This window comes from Schistocerca serialis, chromosome 4, assembly GCF_023864345.2.
Source record: "Schistocerca serialis cubense isolate TAMUIC-IGC-003099 chromosome 4, iqSchSeri2.2, whole genome shotgun sequence".
NCBI lineage: Eukaryota > Metazoa > Arthropoda > Insecta > Orthoptera > Acrididae > Schistocerca > Schistocerca serialis.
This window is the reverse complement of record NC_064641.1, coordinates 117,581,775-117,602,895: the sequence shown is the minus strand read 5'-3', so window position 1 is coordinate 117,602,895 and position 21,121 is coordinate 117,581,775. Positions and strand designations below refer to the sequence as shown.

Here is a 21,121-nt window from a genome sequence, read left to right as displayed (position 1 = left end):
GTAGCCACGTATGGAAGTGAAACATGGACGATAAATAGTTTGGACAAGAAGAGAATAGAAGCTTTCGAAATGTGGTGCTAGAGAAGAATGCTGAAGATTAGATGGGTAGATCACATAACTAACGAGGAGGTATTGAATAGAATTGGGGAGAAGAGGAGTTTGTGGCACAACTTGACAAGAAGAAGGGACCGGTTGGTAGGACATGTTCTGAGGCATCAAGGGATCACAAATTTAGCACTGGAGGGCAGTGTGGAGGGTAAAAATCGTAGAGGGAGACCAAGAGATGAATATACTAAGCAGATTCAGAAGGACGTAGGTTGCAGTAAGTACTGGGAGATGAAGAAGCTTGCACAGGATAGAGTGGCATGGAGAGCTGCATCAAACCAGTCTCAGGACTGAAGACCACAACATCAACAACTGTAGTACTGTACAGGGTGGCCAAGATAAACGAGGTCTCGTGTTATAGTAAACGTGATATTTGAAGCTATCTGTCACTACATTTACATGCAACACATCTTTCGAAAGACGAAAAGCGAATTTCGGAAGCAATTTTTCGCTGTCGGTATTTACCTGTTAAATATCTGAATCAGAGTTGTTAGCCCAGTTAAATATGGCGCCTGGAAAACAGCTGTTTCAGTTCCTGATTTAGTTGGTACAATCGCTATTTCTGTCCAATTAGACGAAGTGTAAATAGCTTCAATCTCATATTTCTACTTATCCTTCAATGTACAAAAGGCCACTACCTGTACTTCAATGCACAAAAGGCCACTCCGGCCATATTAGCCAAAAAATTTTGAAAACAAGACGAAACCTGACAGCCCAAGCACTTTTCATAGCGGGTTGCGTTTACAAGGAAGCGATAATAGATTGCGGAATTGGAAACCCGACAACTAGAAATGTTTACGTGACCACCCAGAAGGCGTATTGGGAAATCGGTTTGCAGCGTGTGTGTGTGTGTGTGATTTCTTAACGCTCGGCCGGCACTCGATCGTAGTTATGTGATAGTGATCAGTGCTGCGTTGTCAATAATCAGTTTGCAGCTTGTGAATACAGTTCTGCAGAATACCTTTTGCAATCGAATTTACTGTTGAAACTTTTTTTCGATCTAAATCGTTTAACATGTGAAATGGAAGTTTCGTGGTCCTGCAAAAAGTGTTGTGCACCAACTAATCACTTAATTTAGAGCAACAGATTCAGTCACTAACGCCAAACGTAACTGTGTAAAGAAAGTTTGTTCACTGGAAAATACTGAACGTGTTCAGGAGACTACGGTAAAAAGTCCATGGAAATCAACTAGATGTCTATCCTCCCAACGGAACGGGGCGGAGGCAACAGCAGCAGCAACAACAACAACCACAACAACACTATCGTGACTGGTTACTCATGCATGTCGCTGATGGTTATCTACACCGAAATCTCCCCTTCAACTCAGACGAATCATGGTTTCATCTTAGCGGGAACGCGACCTCTCAAAACACACGCTCGTTGTTAACAATCCCAAGGAACGCTTTGAGGTGCCTCTGCACTATTTGAAAGTAGGCTTTAAGTGTGCAGTTTCAGGCCAACGGATTGTAGGCCCCAATTTCTTTAACAACACCGAGAACTCTCAAGTATGTGTAACGGAATAAGAAACTTCCTGGCAGATTAAAACTGTGTGCCCGACCGAGACTCGAACTTGGGACCCTTGCCTTTCGCGGGCAAGTGCTCTACCATCTGAGCTACCGAAGCACGACTCACGCCCGGTACTCACAGCTTTACTTCTGCCAGTATCTCGTCTCCTACCTTCCAAACTTTACAGAAGCTCTCCTGCGAACCTTGCAGAACTAGCACTCCTGAGCTAGTAAAGCTTCTGTAAAGTTTGGAAGGTAGGAGACGAGATACTGGCAGAAGTAAAGCTGTGAGTACCGGGCGTGAGTCGTGCTTCGGTAGCTCAGATGGTAGAGCACTTGCCCGCGAAAGGCAAGGGTCCCGAGTTCGAGTCTCGGTCGGGCACACAGTTTTAATCTGCCAGGAAGTTTCATATCAGCGCACACTCCGCTGCAGAGTGAAAATCTCATTCTGTAACGGAATAGTTGCAACCATTCATAGCGCAGCTAACTGAGGAAGAACGAGTGGTTGCGTCCATGAAGTTTTCGGAGCAGGTTTATGGCCTCCATATCGCCCTATCTGTCTACCTGTGATTTTTATTTGTTGGGTAATTCAAAGGGTAAAATCTACAGTAACAACCCGCATAAAACAGAAGAGCTGAAAGCAAATATTCGCAATGCGATTGCGGAAATCATAGCAGATGAATTATGTTGAGATGAGCTGATTGTGTATTGAAGTTAATGGTGAACATTTTCAGCACCACCTGCAAACTATTGACCTACTGAATGTTCAGTGCCTTGTCTTTCGTAACAGTTATTTGCTACTCTACAATTACAATAAACAAGGGAATCTTCTGTAAGTCGATTATAAAGCATGGGACCTCTTATTTTGACCACCCTATAGTAATCGAAGGCACCATGGCAGCTAAGGCCTATGCTAACATTATTATGGAGCACCTGTATCCCTTCATACTTCATGTCCTTTCGACGGGCGATGCAATCTTCCAGCGGGATAACTGTCCATGTGAGAAGGTCAGAATCATGCTTTGTTTTTTGAGGAGAATGGTAGTTAAATGACGATATCTTAGCCATCAAATTAACCATATCTAAAACCAATGAAAACGACTGGAACACTATAGTGCACCAGCTCCACACTCACAAGCCAATGGCCCCAAATTCACATGAACTGTGCATCGACATCAGGAGGTATCTCTATAAAACCTACCAGAGACCTTTCGAATCCTTGCTAAGCAGAGTCACTGCTATATTGCATTCCACAGCTAGACCACCACCATTAGGGAGGTGGTCATAATGTTTTGCCTCGTCAGAGAGGGAGAGAGAGAGAGAGAGAGAGAGAGAGAGAGAGAGAGAATCTACTGCACTCTTCAGCCCTCCAGCCCTCCTCCTCAAAAAGCCACAAACTTGTGTGCACACAACTGGCGGCTATCGGATTCGGTCACATACTTGGGACTTCCCATCCTGTAACTTGTGCACATTGTCGGTTCGTGTGAAATACGGGAATCCCTCAAGATGTCCCCCTGGCCAGAACTCTAATGGAATAAAGTCACATGGGCACTGGACCACCTCAACTAGTCCAGTACTCAGTAAACGTTTGTTTCATGCTTTGTGTAGAAAACAGTATGGTGCACTAATGGTGTAAGACAGGCCTATGTGCTGTGTGTGACAACACCATCACAGTATTTTAAAAAAAGTACAGAGACAAACTTCGTCAATAATTAATTAGCAATAAACGACAAAAGGAAGAAATCCTACCACCACTAAGAACCGACCATTCTCAACAGAAGTGAACTGGCCCATATCTGAACAAGTATTGGCTTCTCGACTTCTTTGTCTAGTTTTGTCTAGTACTATTTTCTGTCAGACACACAGGGAGACATTTTTAAACATCTTATATCTGTATCGTGGCAGCTAAAACAGGCCATCCAAATCTTATTCGAAATGAATAAATATAATGAGGTGAGGTTATCACTGTCTTATAGTGCACAGTGTGACCAATTTTCAGAGGGTTTTGTGAGCCAGCCTGGTACTTACCTTTAGTTCAGTTCATGAATGATAGTGATTCGCAGAGGTTGAGGCACCAATGAGGACTGCATTGTTCCCAGTTCCAAGTGAAGAAAGCGCGTATCCCATAAATCCATAAATTACATCTCGTTGCATATGCAGAAATTTGCTGCTTACCACCACTATCAGCAATAACGACTCGCAACAAATTCAATGAAAATCCACTAAATGGCTCGCCATGATCACATTTAATGCTCGCATTAGCTATGAAATTCACAGCAGACTGTTCAGGACAATCACTGGCTTTCGGAGAATGCGTGACGTACGCGCGCAGAACGATCCAAAATTTCACCGGCATCATTCATGACTCCAACTATAGTTGGATGTGAGAAACCACCTAAAAACCACGTCCAGACTAGGGTGATATAAAAAATTAATATAATTGAATATGATAGAATTATTAAAATGTCTGTGCTTGATTTTTCTTGGCGATCGGCCTTCGCTTACTTTTTAGTTTAGTAGAGAAAGAGAGAGTGAGAGAGAGCGCGGACGGCTGAGCCATAAGCTAATTTCGTTTATACATTTGCTTCACTTTAAGCGGTATGTTACTTCTCATTGCTGTTAATTTTATGCCTACGTGTACAAGTCAAAAGAATCACTTATGCTTGTACACATTACTTTACCTTAAAATACACTCCAGAAGAAAAATTACACTCATAATTGCGTACACCATATACAGGGTAGCGCACGAAATGTGTTACCATTTTGTTTTTGAATATAAACTTTATTTTCAGTACAATCTGAAAGGAAGAGCCGTCCATGGAGATTTGTTCTAACTCAGCACATGCTCAATATGTCCACCATTTCGTTTTCTAACTTCCTTCAAACGAACACTGAAGTTAGTGATTACCCCACGGCACATGTCTTCCGTAATTTCACTGCAAGCTTGAAGAATAAGTCCTCTGAGCTCCATTAAATCACGTGGACGTTTCAGGAAAAAATTTTCTTTTAGGTACCCCCAAAGAAAAAAGTCACATGGATTGAGGTCTGGACTATTGGGGGGGGGGGGGGGGGCAATTTTGTCCGTCATTGAAGCGACCTGGAAACCTGAGTGAAATGATCCGCATGTCGAAATGCTTATGTAAAAACTCCATCACAGTGTTTGCAGTATGTGGCCTTGCTTCATCTTGCATGAACCACTGAGTGTTGAAGGGCAAGGCAGTAGCAAGAAGCTGTGTAACGAAGCTGTTCACAGTTTCTTCAAAGAAAAAGGGTCCAATAAGTCTGTGACTGAAAATTGCTGCCCACGCTGTAACCCTCGGAGCATATGTTGTCGTTCATGAAGCAATTGTGGGTTTTCAGTGGCCCAAAAGCATACATTTTGTTTGTTAACCACACCGTCTAAATGAAAATGCGCCTCGTCTGAAAACCAACAACGTTTCTTCCCTATCCTCCGCCCCCTGAGCAAACAGTAGTCTCTGCTGTTTGTGTTCTTCAGTGAGCTTCTGCACACAGGTCATATTGTATGGGTACATATGGAGGTCACTTTTAGGAATGGTTGAACGGAGCGTCTGGATATTCCCAGATGCACTGCTGCCTTTCTACACGTTTTCCCGGGACTTCTCTGTACAGCAACTCCTACCGCTTCAGTATTCTCCGGCGAACAAACAGGCTTAGGCCGAGGTCGCTTCGCTTCCAATACTGTTCCGTCCTGCACAAATTTATCGTACAGCTTGTGGATGGTCTTCTCGCAAGGGACCCATCGTGTGTTAAACTATTGTCGAAAACGCCTCTGAGTCACAAGGTTTTCGTTTCATGAAAAAGTAACACAATTGCCGATCGTTGCTGTGTCGTCAGCAGTGATCTCTGTACTAAGGAGATCACTGGTCGTCAGTCTTCCACTGTCAGCCATTGCTGCTTACTAGTCTCCTAGCGGCACTATCGTGAATTACACGTCATTTCGTAACTCATTTGTTTTTCCAAGCTCTGCTGGTACTGCTGTAGAGATCCCAGCGGGATACCTAATGTGCGTCGTAAATTGTGAAAGAAACAATTGGTAACACATTTCGTGCGCCACACCGTACAATTACCTTGCGATAAAAAAAGTTACAATGCTTCGTCATTCTATTAAGGCTTTTATATCTTGTCTCTCCCTGTTTTCTCATGGGCTAATCTGTACGTCCCAGGGTATGGTAATTTGGAAATTACATATGGTCCTGAACAGTGTACTTTACTTACTTACTTACTTACTTATCCTTGGCTTGGGCCTTTGTGACCATATGCCTGCTCCACACTCCTCTTCCATCGTTCCCAGTTGCGAGCCTCCTGCCAACACTCGCCCGATCCTAGTCCCATGTCCTCGGTGTCCCTGTCAAAGTTGTCCTTCCATCTTGTCCGTGGTCGTCCCCAGTACCCGGTTCCAGCTACAGCTCCCAGAAACACATCATAGGGTATCCTCCCTTCATTCATCCTTGTTACATGTCTAGCCAAGGTCAACCTTATTCTTCTTATAATGTCAGGCTGTGCGTAAAGCTCTTTTAGTTCTTGTTTTTTTTCGAATTCTCCATTCCCCGCTTGTGAATCAATCACAGGACCATATATTTTTCGGAGGGTTTTTCGTTCGAAAGCAAGTAGTTTCTCATCATCTGTTCTCCTAAAGGTTAGGCTTTCACAAACGTACATAACCACTGGCATAATCATACTTTGGTACAGACTGATCTTAAAACGTCTCGACAGGGATCTTTTCTTCAGTACATTCTGAAGGCTAAAATTATGCTCTGTTGCCTCCGACAATTCTTGCATTTATTTCGATTTCACAGTGGTTCTGATCACTGCAAAGACTACGAAGGTATTGGAAAGTATTTCACCGTCTGAATTGGAGACTGTCCACCGTGAGCGGGTCCCCATCTCTCGCTGACTTGCTCAGGACCACGTATTCTGTCTTAACTTCACTGATTTGCAGGCCTGCCCTACAGGCAATCTTGCAGTACGAGCCTGCCATTGTAACAGAGTAAATGTACTAGAGTAATTGCCACTTCTTATTTAGTTTGCCAATTTTTGTCGAATTAGGATGCGTCCTTGAGAGGACTCGTTGCCCTTCAAAAAGTTGTGCAACACTTTTCTGTTTCAGTTTCTTGTAACAAATTTTCTTTATATACTCGGCCCTGTTATCTAGTGTAACCATGGCTTGTTTGATTTTGTCTTGTGTCATTTCTGTAGTGGGTGCCTTTGGTGTGGGCGACTCCTATTCATTCCTTTGTTTTGTCCGGAACATCAATTCATTAGGTGTGAAACCTGTTGAAGAATGTGGAAGGCTATTGACAATTTGCATGAAAGGAATTACGTATTCTACCCATCGGGAGTGTGTGTGAGGGGTGTGTGTGAGGGGTGTATGTCCTAAAAAAACCATCTAAATTCTTTAAAGACTCGTTCAGCTGGGCTTGCTTCTGGGTGATAATGGCTTACTAATATTTGCTTTATGCCCTGTGAGGTCATAAATTGTTTCTACTTTTGCCCAACGAAACATGAAGCATTATCAGTTAGTAGTACCATTGGTTTACCAACTCTTCTCAAACTGTCTACGTCAGTCCTTTTTCCGATATTTGTGGCTGTTGCATTTTTAATGGTATACATTTTGATATGTTTCGAGAAAATATCTTATAGTGCTACTACGTATTTTACTCCTTTACTTCTTGGATATGGACCAGCTATGTCCAATGATACTATATCTAGAGGGTTTTTTGTGAGTACTGAGTGTAGCTCATTATTTTTTGACACATTGGACTGTTTTGATTTTTGACATATTGCACGTTTTCTTAATACCTGTGGGACTCGCCTTTTCAAATCGTTGCAATTTTTGCAGTACATTTGCTCACTCCATAATGTCCCCATACTTCATGTGTGTGTCTTACAAATTCGTCGATATAATCTTCAGGAATACACACACATCATTGATCAGATTTTTCATGTTTCCTAAGAAACAAAACGCTCTTGTACTCCTGATGCCATGACTTTACTCCATCTGCTATCTTGCTGTTGTATAATTTTCATCTGCTTGCAAAACTTTTCGTGATCAGACTTGTGTTGCATTAATAAAGTTCTGAGTTCTGCTTCTTGCTCCGTTAATTCACCAAATTCCTCTGAACCTTGTGGTAGCCTAGACAAGGCATCTGCAATAACGTTCTGACTTCCCAGAACCAAAGCGTATTTTTTCGTATCAAGTTGCGCAGTGCATCACTGTTCATGAGTTGCTGTGGTACGAATTTACGAAAAACGAAGAGTCCTAAAAAAGCTTTTAGTTGTTTTTTATTCCTTGGAGCTGGACAATTGTATATGGCATCAAGTTTTTTTTATAGACAGTGACTTTGCTAAGCAATTATGGTCCTAAAACCTTTTCCAGTGCAGATTTAAACACTCTTGCGCTAATGTTCCATCCAAAAAGTAGAATACGGAATTCATAATTTCTGCCGTCACAAACAAATGCTGTATGTATATTTTCTTCACGGAGTGTCAATTGCCAGTGGGACATTTTGAGATCGAGTATACTGAAATATTTTGTATTGTAAAACTTTAGAAGCTGTTTGTCCAAGTTGTCTGGTCTTATGCGTACTGACACTATAATCTTATTGATACCTCTAGCATCGAGAACTAATCTTACAGAATCATCTGGTTTGCTTACTGGCAATATTGAACTACAGTAGAGTGAAAGGTTGTATAATTCCCCATTTAATCATACGATTCCGTTACTGCCTCTCGTTTTACCCATGGAATAGGATATGACATTACACAAAATGTCCCATGTGGATGGACTTCAAATTTATATTCATAGTCTTTGTTTACTCCTGCCTCCTTACTGAAAACAGTGGCATACTTAAATAACAAGTTAGAAAGTTCTTGTCGTTGGATATCATTTAGTACCTGTGATTCACTTAGTTTCTTCTCTACCATTTCGTTTGCTTCCTGTTCAGTATCAAATTTGTTTGTGAAATACACAGCTGGACAGGCGCATTGTACTATTACATTTGACTCTGGTTTGTTTTTGTTGCTTTCATCAGGTGTTTTGACTAAACCAATAGCAAAAATCTGATCCTTAGCAAAAAAAAAAAAAAAATGGTTCAAATGGCTCTGAGCACTACGCGACTTAACTTCTGAGGTCATCAATCGCCTAGAACTTAGAACTAATTAAACCTAACTAACCTAAGGACATCACACACATCCATGCCCGAGGCAGGATTAGAACCTGCGACCGTAGCGGTCGCTCGGCTCCAGACTGTAGCGCCTAGAACCGCACGGCCACTCCGGCCGGCGATCCTTTACACAAAAATGGCATTTACTATTACCTATGTCAATAAGACAATTAACTATAAGTTTGTCATGTATAAGAAAGTTGCACTTCACTGTAAAATGTTCAATTTGTAATGGGATAAGTGTCTGATTCTTAACCACTTTAGTGTTACTGCCTGTAGCAGTCTGTTCCGTTTAGTTTTGTATAGGAAATGTTAGGAATATGCCTCTCTTCTTCAGCTCACAAAAAATGCATTTGACATTAGATTGGTAGTTGAACGTGTACCTAAAATTAACTGTGTGTCAATGTAAAATATTTTCACCTAAATGATTGCTTGTACGCGTTCTACCTTGACTTTATCTACTATATCTAACTCACGCTGATACAAATCATCCTTGATTTCACCTGGTTTGTCAAATCATATGAAACATGTTTGTAGTTCCGCCTTGCCCCCACTCCCTGACAGGTCAATAGCCTGGGGCTTAACTACAACCGGTTGGTGTTTTCCGCCGGCGTAGTGTGACTTAGTTCATTACCTGGAGAAATTTCAGATAGTTGCACGTGTGAGTACTTCGCCAATTTGTGTCGTTGGCTGCTGTGCTGTTATTTTGCTACCCAAGGGTCGGCTGTACGTGCTGTACAGCGTAAGGCATGGCACTGTTGCCGCACGTCGGCCACTGCTGCGGCTGTCTGTATCTATTCATGATCGGCATACGGCCTTGTGATGGTGAATTGCAGTTCGCTCGTGCGTTGAAATTATTCCTGTTGTCTTGAAAATTTCTTTTAAATCGTTTGTTTTTTTTATGTTCCCGTTACCGCACTCGTTATCTCTAGGAACGTAAATTTGCTGTTGTGTGTTTCAAAATGTTCAAATGTGTGTGAATTCCTCAGGGACCAAACTATAGAGGTCATCGGTCCCTAAACTTACACACTACCTAAACTGAGTTAAACTAACTTATGGTAAGAACAACACACACACTCACGCCTGAGGTAGGACTCGAATCACCGGTGGGAGTGGCCGAGCAGCTCGTGACAAGACGCCTCAAATCGCGCGGCCAGCTGTGTGTTTCAATCACGTATTGCTGACTGATTTACATAATTATGTTGTTGTTGTGCCTGATTTTCTGTTCCTTCGGTACACGTATTTCTTCATACACCACTGGTCATTAAAACTGCTACACCACGAAGATGACGTGCTGCATACGCGAAATTTAACCGACAGGAAGAAGATGCTGCGACATGCAAATGATCAGTTTTTCAGAGCACTCACGCAGGGTTGGCGCCGGAGGCGACACCTACATCTTGCAGACATAAGAATAGTTTCCAACCGATTTCTCATACACAAACAGCAGTTGACCGACGTTGCCCGGTGAAACGTTGTGGTGATGCCTCGTGTAAGGAGGAGAAATGCGTACCATCACCTTTCCGACTTTTATAAAGGTCGGATTGTAGCTTATCGCGATTGCGGTTTATCGTATCGCGACACTGCTGCTCGCGTTGGTCGAGATCCAATGACTGTTAGCAGAATATGGAATCGGTGGGTTCAGAAGGGTTATACGGAACGCCGAGCTGGATCCCAACGGCCTCGTATCACTAGCAGTCGAGATGACAGGCGTCTTATCCGCATGGCTGTAACGGATCGCGCAGCCACGTCTCGATCCCTGAGTCAACAGATGGTTAGCAAGACAACAACCATCTGCACGAACAGTTCGACGACGTTTGCAGCAGCATGGACTATCGGCTCGGAGACCATGGCTGCGGTTACCCTTGACGCTTCATCACATATAGGAGCGTCTACGATGGTGTACTCAACGACGAACCTGGGTGCACGAATGGCAAAACATCATTTTTCGGATGAATCCAGGTTCTGTTTACAGCATCATGATGATCGCCTCCGTGTTTGGCGACATCGCGGTAAACGCACATCGGAAGAGTGTATTCGTCATCGCCGTACTGGCGTATCAGCCGGCGTGATGGTATGGGGTGCCACTGGTTACACGTCTCGGCCGCCTCTTGTTCGCATTGACGGCACTTTGAACAGTGGACGTTACATTTCAGATGTGTTACGACCCGTGGCTCTACCCTTCATTCGATCCCCGCGAAACCCTACATTTCAGTAGGATGATGCACGACCGCATCTTGCAGATCCTTTACGGGCCTTTCTGGATACAGAAAATGTTCGACTGCTGCCCTGACCAGCAGATTCTCCAGATCTCTCACCTGTTGAACACGTCTGGTCAATGGTGGGTGAGCAACTGGCTCGTCACAATACACCAGTCACCACTCTTGATGAACTGTGGTATCGTGTTGAAGTTGCATGGGCAGCTGTACCTGTACACGCCATGCAAGCTTTGTGTGACTCAATGCCCAGCCGTATCAAGGCCGTTATTACGGCCAGAGGTGGTTGTTCTGGGCACTGATTTCTCAGAATCTATTCACCCAAATTGTGTGAAAATGTAATCACACGTCAGTTCTAATATAATATATTTGTCCAACGAATACCCGTTTATCATCTGTATTTCTTCTTGGTGTAGCAATTTTAATGGCCAGTAGTGTAGATTAAGTCGATAGAATCAAGTACTGACAAAAAATATTCAGTATCATGCCCTGGCGTTGTGACTAATTATTCTCTAATATGCAGAGATAAACGACTTTCTAAAATGTTTAACACGTCCACCTGTGATACTGGGTTCGTCCAGTAGCGTCTCTTGTTCAGGTATTTTTCAAAGTATCCACGTAGACTACCATATTTGCCGTCGAATGGCGCGGGGTTGAAAACCTCGTGTCTGATTCTCTCTTGCACTGCCTCAGACCATTCCTTGTCGAAGAAAGCTCGTTCAAACTGGATATAAGTGCTGCAACGTTCGGCCACTTCAGTTGCCCATAAAAGAACATCACCTTGCGTATAGCCCACGACAAATCTGATTTTACGTGCTTCCGTACAGTTGCGTGGAAATACGTGACGGAAAGCACTGATAAATACTACTGGATTCATTATTTTACCTTCCGCAGGAAACAGTCGATGTCTCAGCAAACCTTCGTCTGCAAAAGTAATTGATAGACACGTGGCAGCTTCAGTCGTATTTATGTTGCTGTTGTAGTTACCTGTAATTCCGGTTGGTAATTGTTCAGGTATCGGAGTTATGGGTATGCTTACTATTTGCACTCTACAACTGTCACTGGTACCTGCTGTGGGCCTCGTGACAATTTGTGGATAAATACCAACAGGTTGTGGGTTGTTCACTGTAGCCTGTGTATTATTTACATGCACAGTTCGAGATATCGTAATACTTTCTACTAAAAGATTGCGGATCCTACTTTTCGCGGCTTGTGGGTTAATGTTTACCTTCTTCACGATTTCATTTTCTTTACTCTGAATAGCCTTTTCTGCTACATCTGTGTATAACTTGCAATCCGTTACTAACTTCTCTGCAATAGTAGTAATCTTATCTAACGAACCTGCTTCATCTTGACTAACGTTGTCACTCATATTTTCATTAATGTTCTCTCTCGCCTTCTTAGCAATGCCGAGTCAACTTCTAATGTCGCTACCCTTAACGTTACCTCTTCTACAGTTAGAGGTACACTTTCGTAGTCTGTTTAGTCTGTTAACGACAGTGATTACCTTTTTTACTGTCGAAACCAACTAGTTTTGTGTGGCTTCAATGTTTGTGTTTGCGTCTGATTTTCTTTATCTGTTGCTCTACTCGATAGTGGCGGTCATTAAAAGAATCTACCTTCTGTTTTACCTCCGTAATGTTACTGTTAACTTCAGGAAGTATTTCATGCTTTACGTATGTTTTCATATCATTCAATTTTTCATCTGTTTCAGTGCGAAAATTTTTGGCTGAGTCATCGAATTTCTATGAGACCGTGTTTTGCAAATCCTTGAATACTTGTTCTTGTTTCATTGCATTTAGATCTTGTGGAACAGTGTTTTGTCGCTGTTTTACCGTGTTCATGTCTTGTGTCAAATTATCAATTTGGGTATTCATATCTTGCTTCATATTGCTGAGATTGGTGTTTATATTGTACGAGGGCTGTGCAGAAAGTAAGTTACGATCGGTCGCGAAATTGAAACGACTATGAAAATCCGATAAAGCTTTGCAAAGATGTGTTGGGCAGTGTCTCTAGTATGACTCTAGGTAGAATTATGTCGCTCTTTTCATTCCTGAGCTCTTAGTGAGCGCGTAAAGATGTTATAGAAAATAGTGTCTCCCGCCAAGTACGAGGGCCTGGTGAGAATTTTCCCCTGAAGCTATGCAACCAACATTACATAACTGTCGTGCGGTTTCTACTTCAAGACAATTCTCAGCCTCATTCTGCAGGCGCAATGAAGATGTTCCTGCATCGTTTCAATTGGAAATGTTTGGTTACCCACAATACAGCCCGTAACTGTCTCCCACTGAGTTTCATCTCTGCTCAAACGAACCGCTGGCTATGATGACAACATTTTGGCATAAACAACGAGCTTTAGGCCAGCGTAGAGAATTGGCGGAAAGCACTGGCGGCTGCCTTCTATGATGAGGGTATTGGAAAGTTGGTACAACGCTACGACGAATGTCTGAGTCAGAACGGCGACTACATAGAGAAGTAGCTGAAAGGTGTAGCTAACTGTTACAAATGAAACATTTCTGATTTTCACTGTGATTTTCATTTCGTGATCAAACGTAACTTACTTTCTGGACAGCCCTCGTATAATAACTGCTACAGCAGTGCGTCAGTTTTACTAACGTGGTTGCTGTCCGCTATACTTCCCAAGTTAATGTTTTGTGTTGTGACAAGTGGTGTTTGTAACATGTTATCAAGAATCATATTTGGATCGCTCTCCGACGTTTCATTCATGAGCGGTATGCCGCTCCGGTAGATGCGTGACATTGTCTCGTCAGTGGTAAACATTATGTCGTCCAGGTTATTCTGTTGTGCAGCGTCGCCATCATTTGTCACTCCTGCGACACTCTTCTATGATCTACTTGAACCTTCTGCAGTGGGCATGCATGGCACCTGAACTTCAATTGTTAGATCTCGCAATTCTACACCATCTTGGCTGATTTCGTTTTTGCTATCGCTATCAACAATGGGCATATACTTTTCAGCCGTGTTATATGAATATGCAAAAAATAGAAATTTCACAAAAATGTTAAAATTTCATACGCTAATTATTACAACTGATAAATGTAATGCTTGCTTTACGATTATTATAAAGTGCAAACTATTGTGTAGCAATTCTTTATGTCTTACTGACAATGCATATCACACTGAAAAACTCCTGTAAATTTTTCGCCAATAAAATTCAAGGAAGAGAATAGTGAGATAAAGGTTTCTATCTACATCAAAAGAGTCGCTACCAACCTTTGCAGCGCTGAATAAAACAGCTTACTACGGAAAATTTTACGTGACCTGGGTCCAATTCTTAGTCCTCTCAAAAATTTTCTCCTCAATTTAGCCTTTATGCATTACTTGCTCCCCGTCGTGATTCATGCAAACAGAAAATAGAGGCTATTAGTTTTTATAATTCATAACAATGTCATAGAAATTTCTTACTGTAACAATGATTAACAAACACCACTCACGACCGTTGCATCTAAGCCCTCGCACATAGGTCGACAGTTGTAATATTAAAAAAATTTAAATAAATGTAATTGAATATGATTGCGTTATTAAAATGTCTGTGCTTATCTTACTTTTTCTTGGCGACCGGACTTCGCTTACTTTTTAGTTGAATGTGCAGGCAGCGACTCTGGAAACACCGACGCTTGTCGTAATCACGAAAATCCTCTTCCCATAAGCTTCCTCTTCACTTCATTAAATAAATGCTTGATACTGTTTTTTAACATCATATTACTCATGCACACACATGATACTTCAACATCGCAATACTTCAAAATCGCACATCTTCATCGTCCTTCTACATACGAGAGCGACAGTGTGTGTCTAAAACAAAAAACTGTACAAAAAATGAATGAAAAAATATTTTTGTTTGTCTGCACCTTACCGCGCATTCATAATTAACATCTTTGCTAATGCTTCTAGTCGATCGGTGTTTCAGTTTTGTTTTGTTCTTTAATAAGTAGTAATTTTGCGGCATCCTGGGGGTCTTTCATCATGTACTTATACACTAACCAGCACACAGACCCTGGTTGTTAATCCACCACGCAGATTCTGTTCAGAGATGGGGTATCTCCGGGAAGCAATGCTTTAATACGCATGCGTATCTAGGCAGCTGCCAATTTCCATTGTTCATTCACTGTAAATCCATAAAATCACTTTCCCATTTCAAAAACATAATCAAGGCCTTATTGCACTTGTAGTTTAATGATTACGTTCCACAAACTTCACATAATTTTTTTACCACCTACTGCATCTCTATTTCTCATGGAACTCTCCTGTTCAACTTATTACATGGTACGTGACATTGCTTTGGTGCTGTAGAAGAAGACATCATTTTTATTGCCTCTATCATATTTCATTGCGCAAGTGCCTCATGTTCGTTTTTATGATACATGCAAGACAACTTCAAAACTGAAACATAATCAAATAGTAACAAGATAACAGTGCTGCAAACCACTGTCCTATCTCCAGGAAACATGGCCCCACAAACGTCTGTCCCAGGAAACACAGAACTCAGGTATTGTTTGTGTCTTTACCACTGCATCTGAGGCCTATTACTCTGTACTCTGCACAGCACAACATGTATATGACATTTGAAATATGGAAATGGAAAAAAGAACACATTGACACCGGTGTTTCAGACCCACCATACTTGCTCTGGACACTGCAAGAGGGCTGTACAAGCAATGATCACACGCACGGCACAGCGGACACACCAGGAACCGCGGTGTTGGCCGTCGAATGGCGCTAGCTGCGCAGCATTTGTGCACCGCCGCCGTCAGTGTCAGCCAGTTTGCCGTGGCATACGGAGCTCCATCGCAGTCTTTAACACTGGTAGCATGCCGCGACAGCGTGGACGTGAACCGTATGTGCAGTTGACGGACTTTGAGCGAGGGCGTATAGTGGGCATGCGGGAGGCCGGGTGGACGTACCACCGAATTGCTCAACACGTGGGGCGTGAGGTCTCCACAGTACATCGATGTTGTCGCCAGTGGTCGGCGGAAGGTGCACGTGCCCGTCAACCTGAGACCGGACCGCAGCGACGCACGGATACACGCCAAGACCGTAGGATCCTACGCAGTGCCGTAGGGGACCGCACCGCCACTTCCCAGCAGATTAGGGACACTGTTGCTCCTGGGGTATCGGCGAGGACCATTCGCAACCGTCTCCATGAAGCTGGGCTACGGTCCCGCACACCGTTAGGCCGTCTTCCGCTCACGCCCTAACATCGTGCAGCCCGCCTCCAGTGGTGTCGCGACAGGCGTGAATGGAGGGACGAATGGAGACGTGTCGTCTTCAGCGATGAGAGTCGCTTCTGCCTTGGTGCCAATGATGGTCGTATGCATGTTTGGCGCCGTGCAGGTGAGCGCCACAATCAGGACTGCATACGACCGAGGCACACAGGGCCAACACCCGGCATCATGGTGTGGGGAGCGATCTCCTACACTGGCCGTACACCACTGGTGATCGTCGAGGGGACACTGAATAGTGCACGATACATCCACACCGTCATCGAACCCATCGTTCTACCATTCCTAGACCGGCAAGGGAACTTGCTGTTCCAACAGGACAATGCACGTCCGCATCTATCCCGTGCCACCCAACGTGCTCTAGAAGGTGTAAGTCAACTACCCTGGCCAGCAAGATCTCCGGATCTGTCCCCCATTGAGCATGTTTGGGACTGGATGAAGCGTCGTCTCACGCGGTCTGCACGTCCAGCACGAACGCTGGTCCAACTGAGGCGCCAGGTGGAAATGGCATGGCAAGCCGTTCCACAGGACTACATCCAGCATCTCTACGATCGTCTCCATGGGAGAATAGCAGCCTGCATTGCTGCGAAAGGTGGATATACACTGTACTAGTGCCGACATTGTGCATGCTCTGTTGCCTGTGTCTATGTGCCTGTGGTTCTGTCAGTGTGATCATGTGATGTATCTGACCCCAGGAATGTGTCAATAAAGTTTCCCCTTCCTGGGACAATGAATTCACGGTGTTCTTATTTCAATTTCCAGGAGTATATATATATATATATATATATATATATATATATATATATATATATGGTCAGCAAATTCATTCTATCACCCATTAAAACTTAGTGATGACGGCATATCAGTATATTTATTCATTCTGTAGATATTGTGGGTGGCCTGCATCTGCTGGCTAACTCCCTAAGTGCAGATATTTTTGTATGTTGTAGTGTTACCTTTTCCTCGTGGTTCTGCCGTGAAAAATATAAAATAGAAAATCTGATTGATGTCTTGAATTTTGGTGGTTTCAGTTATGGATAAGGCGGACTTATTATTGATTGAGATCGTGCTGTAATTTGACCGTGCATGGCAGACCGGGTCGGCAGCACTACAAAAAGCGACTGTACGGAAATAGCATCAGAAACTAATTGAAATTTACCTTATAATCTTGTTAGATACGCAGTATTAATTACAATATAGTCTTCATGGCTGTCCTCCTCCTAATTTCTCTTGTAGGATGACCCGTCTGTCACTTCTCTCCGTCTGTTGAAAACTTCAAGTTGTCACTGTCATGATCAATTTACAAATTTGATGATAACCACCTCGAATCACTATTGAAACAACCTCGCTTTGTAATGTAATTTTAATTTCCACCCAAAAGCACATTAAACACATCGCCGAAAAATACACGTCTTTCGTATGAAGACAAGAGTGAGAGTGTCATCAATTAGTTGTTAAAAACAAAAACCTACGCAAAAGTAAAAAGACGAACAAAATTATTTATAAAAATCGGTCGCTGGCGTAGCGCTCTTCTGCGTGCGCGATCGTAAATTATATCTTTGTATTGGCGGAGGCGCGCAAGTCAAAGTACCATTACAATGCCTCCTCTACTGACACGCTCCGCAAGCGGGCGTGGCAGTATAGAAAATTTACATAGATACATATATATATGAGAAAATAAGAAATTTACATATTACAAAAAATATTTCTGAGCACAATGCTCTTTGCATATCAGTCTTTGTATACAGTCTCTTTGGTGTGTATCTTCTTTAGGAGTCGTAACATAAATGTCTTTGAATTGCAGCGTATTATCGTTGCTTAGCACAGCGTTTGAATTCAGTTCACGTGATTCGTGTTTACAATGGAATTAATTCGAACAATAAATGTTTCTATTATATTGCTCCAATGTCTTTAAACGTAGTATCGGATTCTGAGTGTGTGTGTACTGCCTACATCTCTTTGCGTTTGACTTGAAGAAAATCCAAAGCTTGTTCAATGTGTCAACACGAAATTGTGATCTCCAGCAGTTGAATTTTGGTGGCGTCTACCGGGGTATAAATGGTCAATGAGGGAACAGGAAACACCTCACTGCCTACGACAGGTGATGAGCTTCTCTTTTACACCAACCTGAAGACCTGCCGGCTTCCACTACACCATACACTTCAAGGCATATTGACACTACGTAAATATTTCTTGACCAGTGTTCCATCACGTTGGTTTCTTCTTTGCATTTTCAGTTCCATTTATATGAAACAAGTGCTACATGCACAAGTCCTTTGCAGTTCATTAACATCTCCTTAAAATACGTTTCTTGATATAGTAAGTACATAAATATACAAATATTTACAATTATTCATTACATGAGATAGTTACATTGTTGTCGTATAGTACATATACAGAGTTAAATGAGAAATATAGTAAATTTTTACGTTACATTCAATATCATTGTGCTGACATGTGAATTACATTCAGATTGAAATATACATTTTATTTGTTAGCTCATTCTTTTTTTCTTTTCTTTCCTTTTTTGTTCCTTTCCCTTTCGTTACACTTGCAACATTTGAAGATAATTGTGGCAACTCGCTAGAATATTCAACTTAAAATTCATCTTGCCTCCTGGAATAAAATTTACACATATTTCAAGCTTCAAGACAGCCCTCTGTAGGAGGATAGGTTCATGGGATGGTTGCTAGCTACTTCATAAATACTAGTAAAGTCATCTCCTACAGTGGACTACACAAAATAAAATATGATAAATAAAATGCATGTTAACTTAATATAATGTAAAAGTTCCTATGCCTAATACCGTTTCTAAGTGTGGTGTCCCCACTATTGCTGTTTCTAAGAGTAGTACCCCTCTATTACCGTTTCTAAGAGCGGTGCCCCTCTAAATATCTTAGGATCCTACAAGTATGAACATCAGTGTGGTAAGTGTGTGTGTGTGTATATATATATATATCTAGTTCAAGTCAATCATGTTCCTATAAAGTTTGTGTAGTTCATCTCCTTTCTTTAATCAGTATCAAGCAATATAAATAAATGTTTTACTTAATAAATGAACAGATCTTCTTAGATAATTGCTGCTGCGTTCCATGCTGTATATCCATTCTGTATTTACCTTGTGGTACCTGTAAAATTCTGTTCATAAATAAATATGTGTGTATGTCTCTCCATACTGTCAGATAATCACAAATTATATAATGTCAAATATTTCATCAACATGTATAAATTTTTGTAAGGGATGGATGAAAGTATGAGCCGCAACAGAGGACTGAAGTTTTGTTTTCTCCTTTCTATTTAATGGTGCATTAGTTCAGTTTAGTAGATGAGCTTTAATTATGTCATTAGATGACTGCTAAATATGTTCTCTTAAATAATTCTTCCAATTTGAAGTGTCAAGCCTACATAACTCCAAAAATTTCATTACAAGTTCCCATTAGATTAGTGTTAAAGTGTTATAGATTTAAATCTTCTAGTATATTTCCAACAGCGGCTGCTGTAAATAATTCTTTCCACATAAATCTATACTTTCACCTTTAGTTATAAGAATATATAAGACATCACATAAGTTGTTATCTCAGGCATACCAATCTTTCAATAAATAATATTCTTTCCAGTACTTTCATTCTATATTCCATGAGTACATGTGATAGTGTTCAAATCTAGTTTCTCTCCTCTCAACATATTCTCAATTACTCATAACATTCTCACCTATCCATTATTCATTCTTCACGAAATAACATACTTATTCTCAGCATTATATATATATATATATAAACAAAGATGATGTGACTTACCAAACGAAAGTGCTGGCAGGTCGATAGACACACAAACACACACACAAAATTCAAGCTTTCGCAACAAACTGTTGCCTCATCAGGAAAGAGGGAAAGACGAAAGGATGCGGGTTTTAAGGGAGAGGGTAAGGAGTCATTCCAATCCTGGGAGCGGAAAGACTTACCTTAGGGGGAAAAAAGGACGGGTATACACTAGCGCGCGCGCGCGCGCGCGCCCACACACACACACACACACACACACACACACACACACATACATATGTCCATCCACACATATACAGACACAAGCAGACATATCATGTCTGTATATGTGTGGATGGACATGTGTGTGTGTGCGAGTGTATACCAGGCCTTTTTTCCCCCTAAGGTAACTCTTTCCGCTCCCGGGTATGGAATGACTCCTTACCCTCTCCCTTAAAACCCACATCCTTTCGTCTTTCCCTCTCCTTCCCTCTTTCCTGATGAGGCAACAGTTTGTTGCGAAAGCTTGAATTTTGTGTGTATGTTTGTGTGTCTATCGACCTGCCAGCGCTTTCGTTTGGTAAGTCACATCATCTTTGTTTTTAGGTATATTTTTCCTGCGTGGAATGTTTCCCTTATATATATATTTTCCTCTTATTCATCATCATATACTTTTTTACTTCAACAATAATAATACCCTTTTCTCATCTTATATTCCATTTACCTCTCTCCATATTACTATTTATCCTCTTATTAAACTAAAATTACATTCACTCATCTCATTCAGTCACTCACATCACTCATGTAAACATTACTATTATCACATGCCTCCTAAAGAAAATAATTCTGTTCAGTTCTCTGCCTCCTCTAATGTGTATATACCTCAATAGCAACTCCTCTTGTAACCAAATATCTTATTAGCTATTGGATGGTTCACATTGCTTTCTAGACTTACCTGCATTCATTAGACTGTAAATATCTGTATAACTTAAATGTAGGCTCATTATAACTGTATATCATATTAATTATCTTCTCCTCATTAGCTATCATTTTACTCTATGTATTTTTTCAAATGTCTGTGTGGATGTAGACCTCTGGGTTTATGTGTTA

General features: G+C 41.8%; 1 protein-coding gene across 3 annotated transcripts in view; it reads left to right on the top strand.

Moving 5' to 3' along the window:
* The window catches only part of LOC126474086 (protein slit-like), a 104,800-nt gene that overhangs the window by 75,641 nt on the left and 8,038 nt on the right, over positions 1-21,121 (top strand). Inside the window, exon 1 of one of the 3 annotated variants that reach the window (XM_050101498.1) lies at positions 18,213-18,354. The exons of 1 other annotated variant lie outside the window; for it this stretch is intronic. In XM_050101498.1, the coding sequence (XP_049957455.1) occupies positions 18,312-18,354 (43 nt within the window). In that variant the 5' untranslated portion in view covers positions 18,213-18,311. Of the gene's footprint in view, positions 1-18,212; positions 18,436-21,121 lie in introns of those variants that run through there. One more of the 3 variants, XM_050101497.1, reaches the window with a different exon arrangement.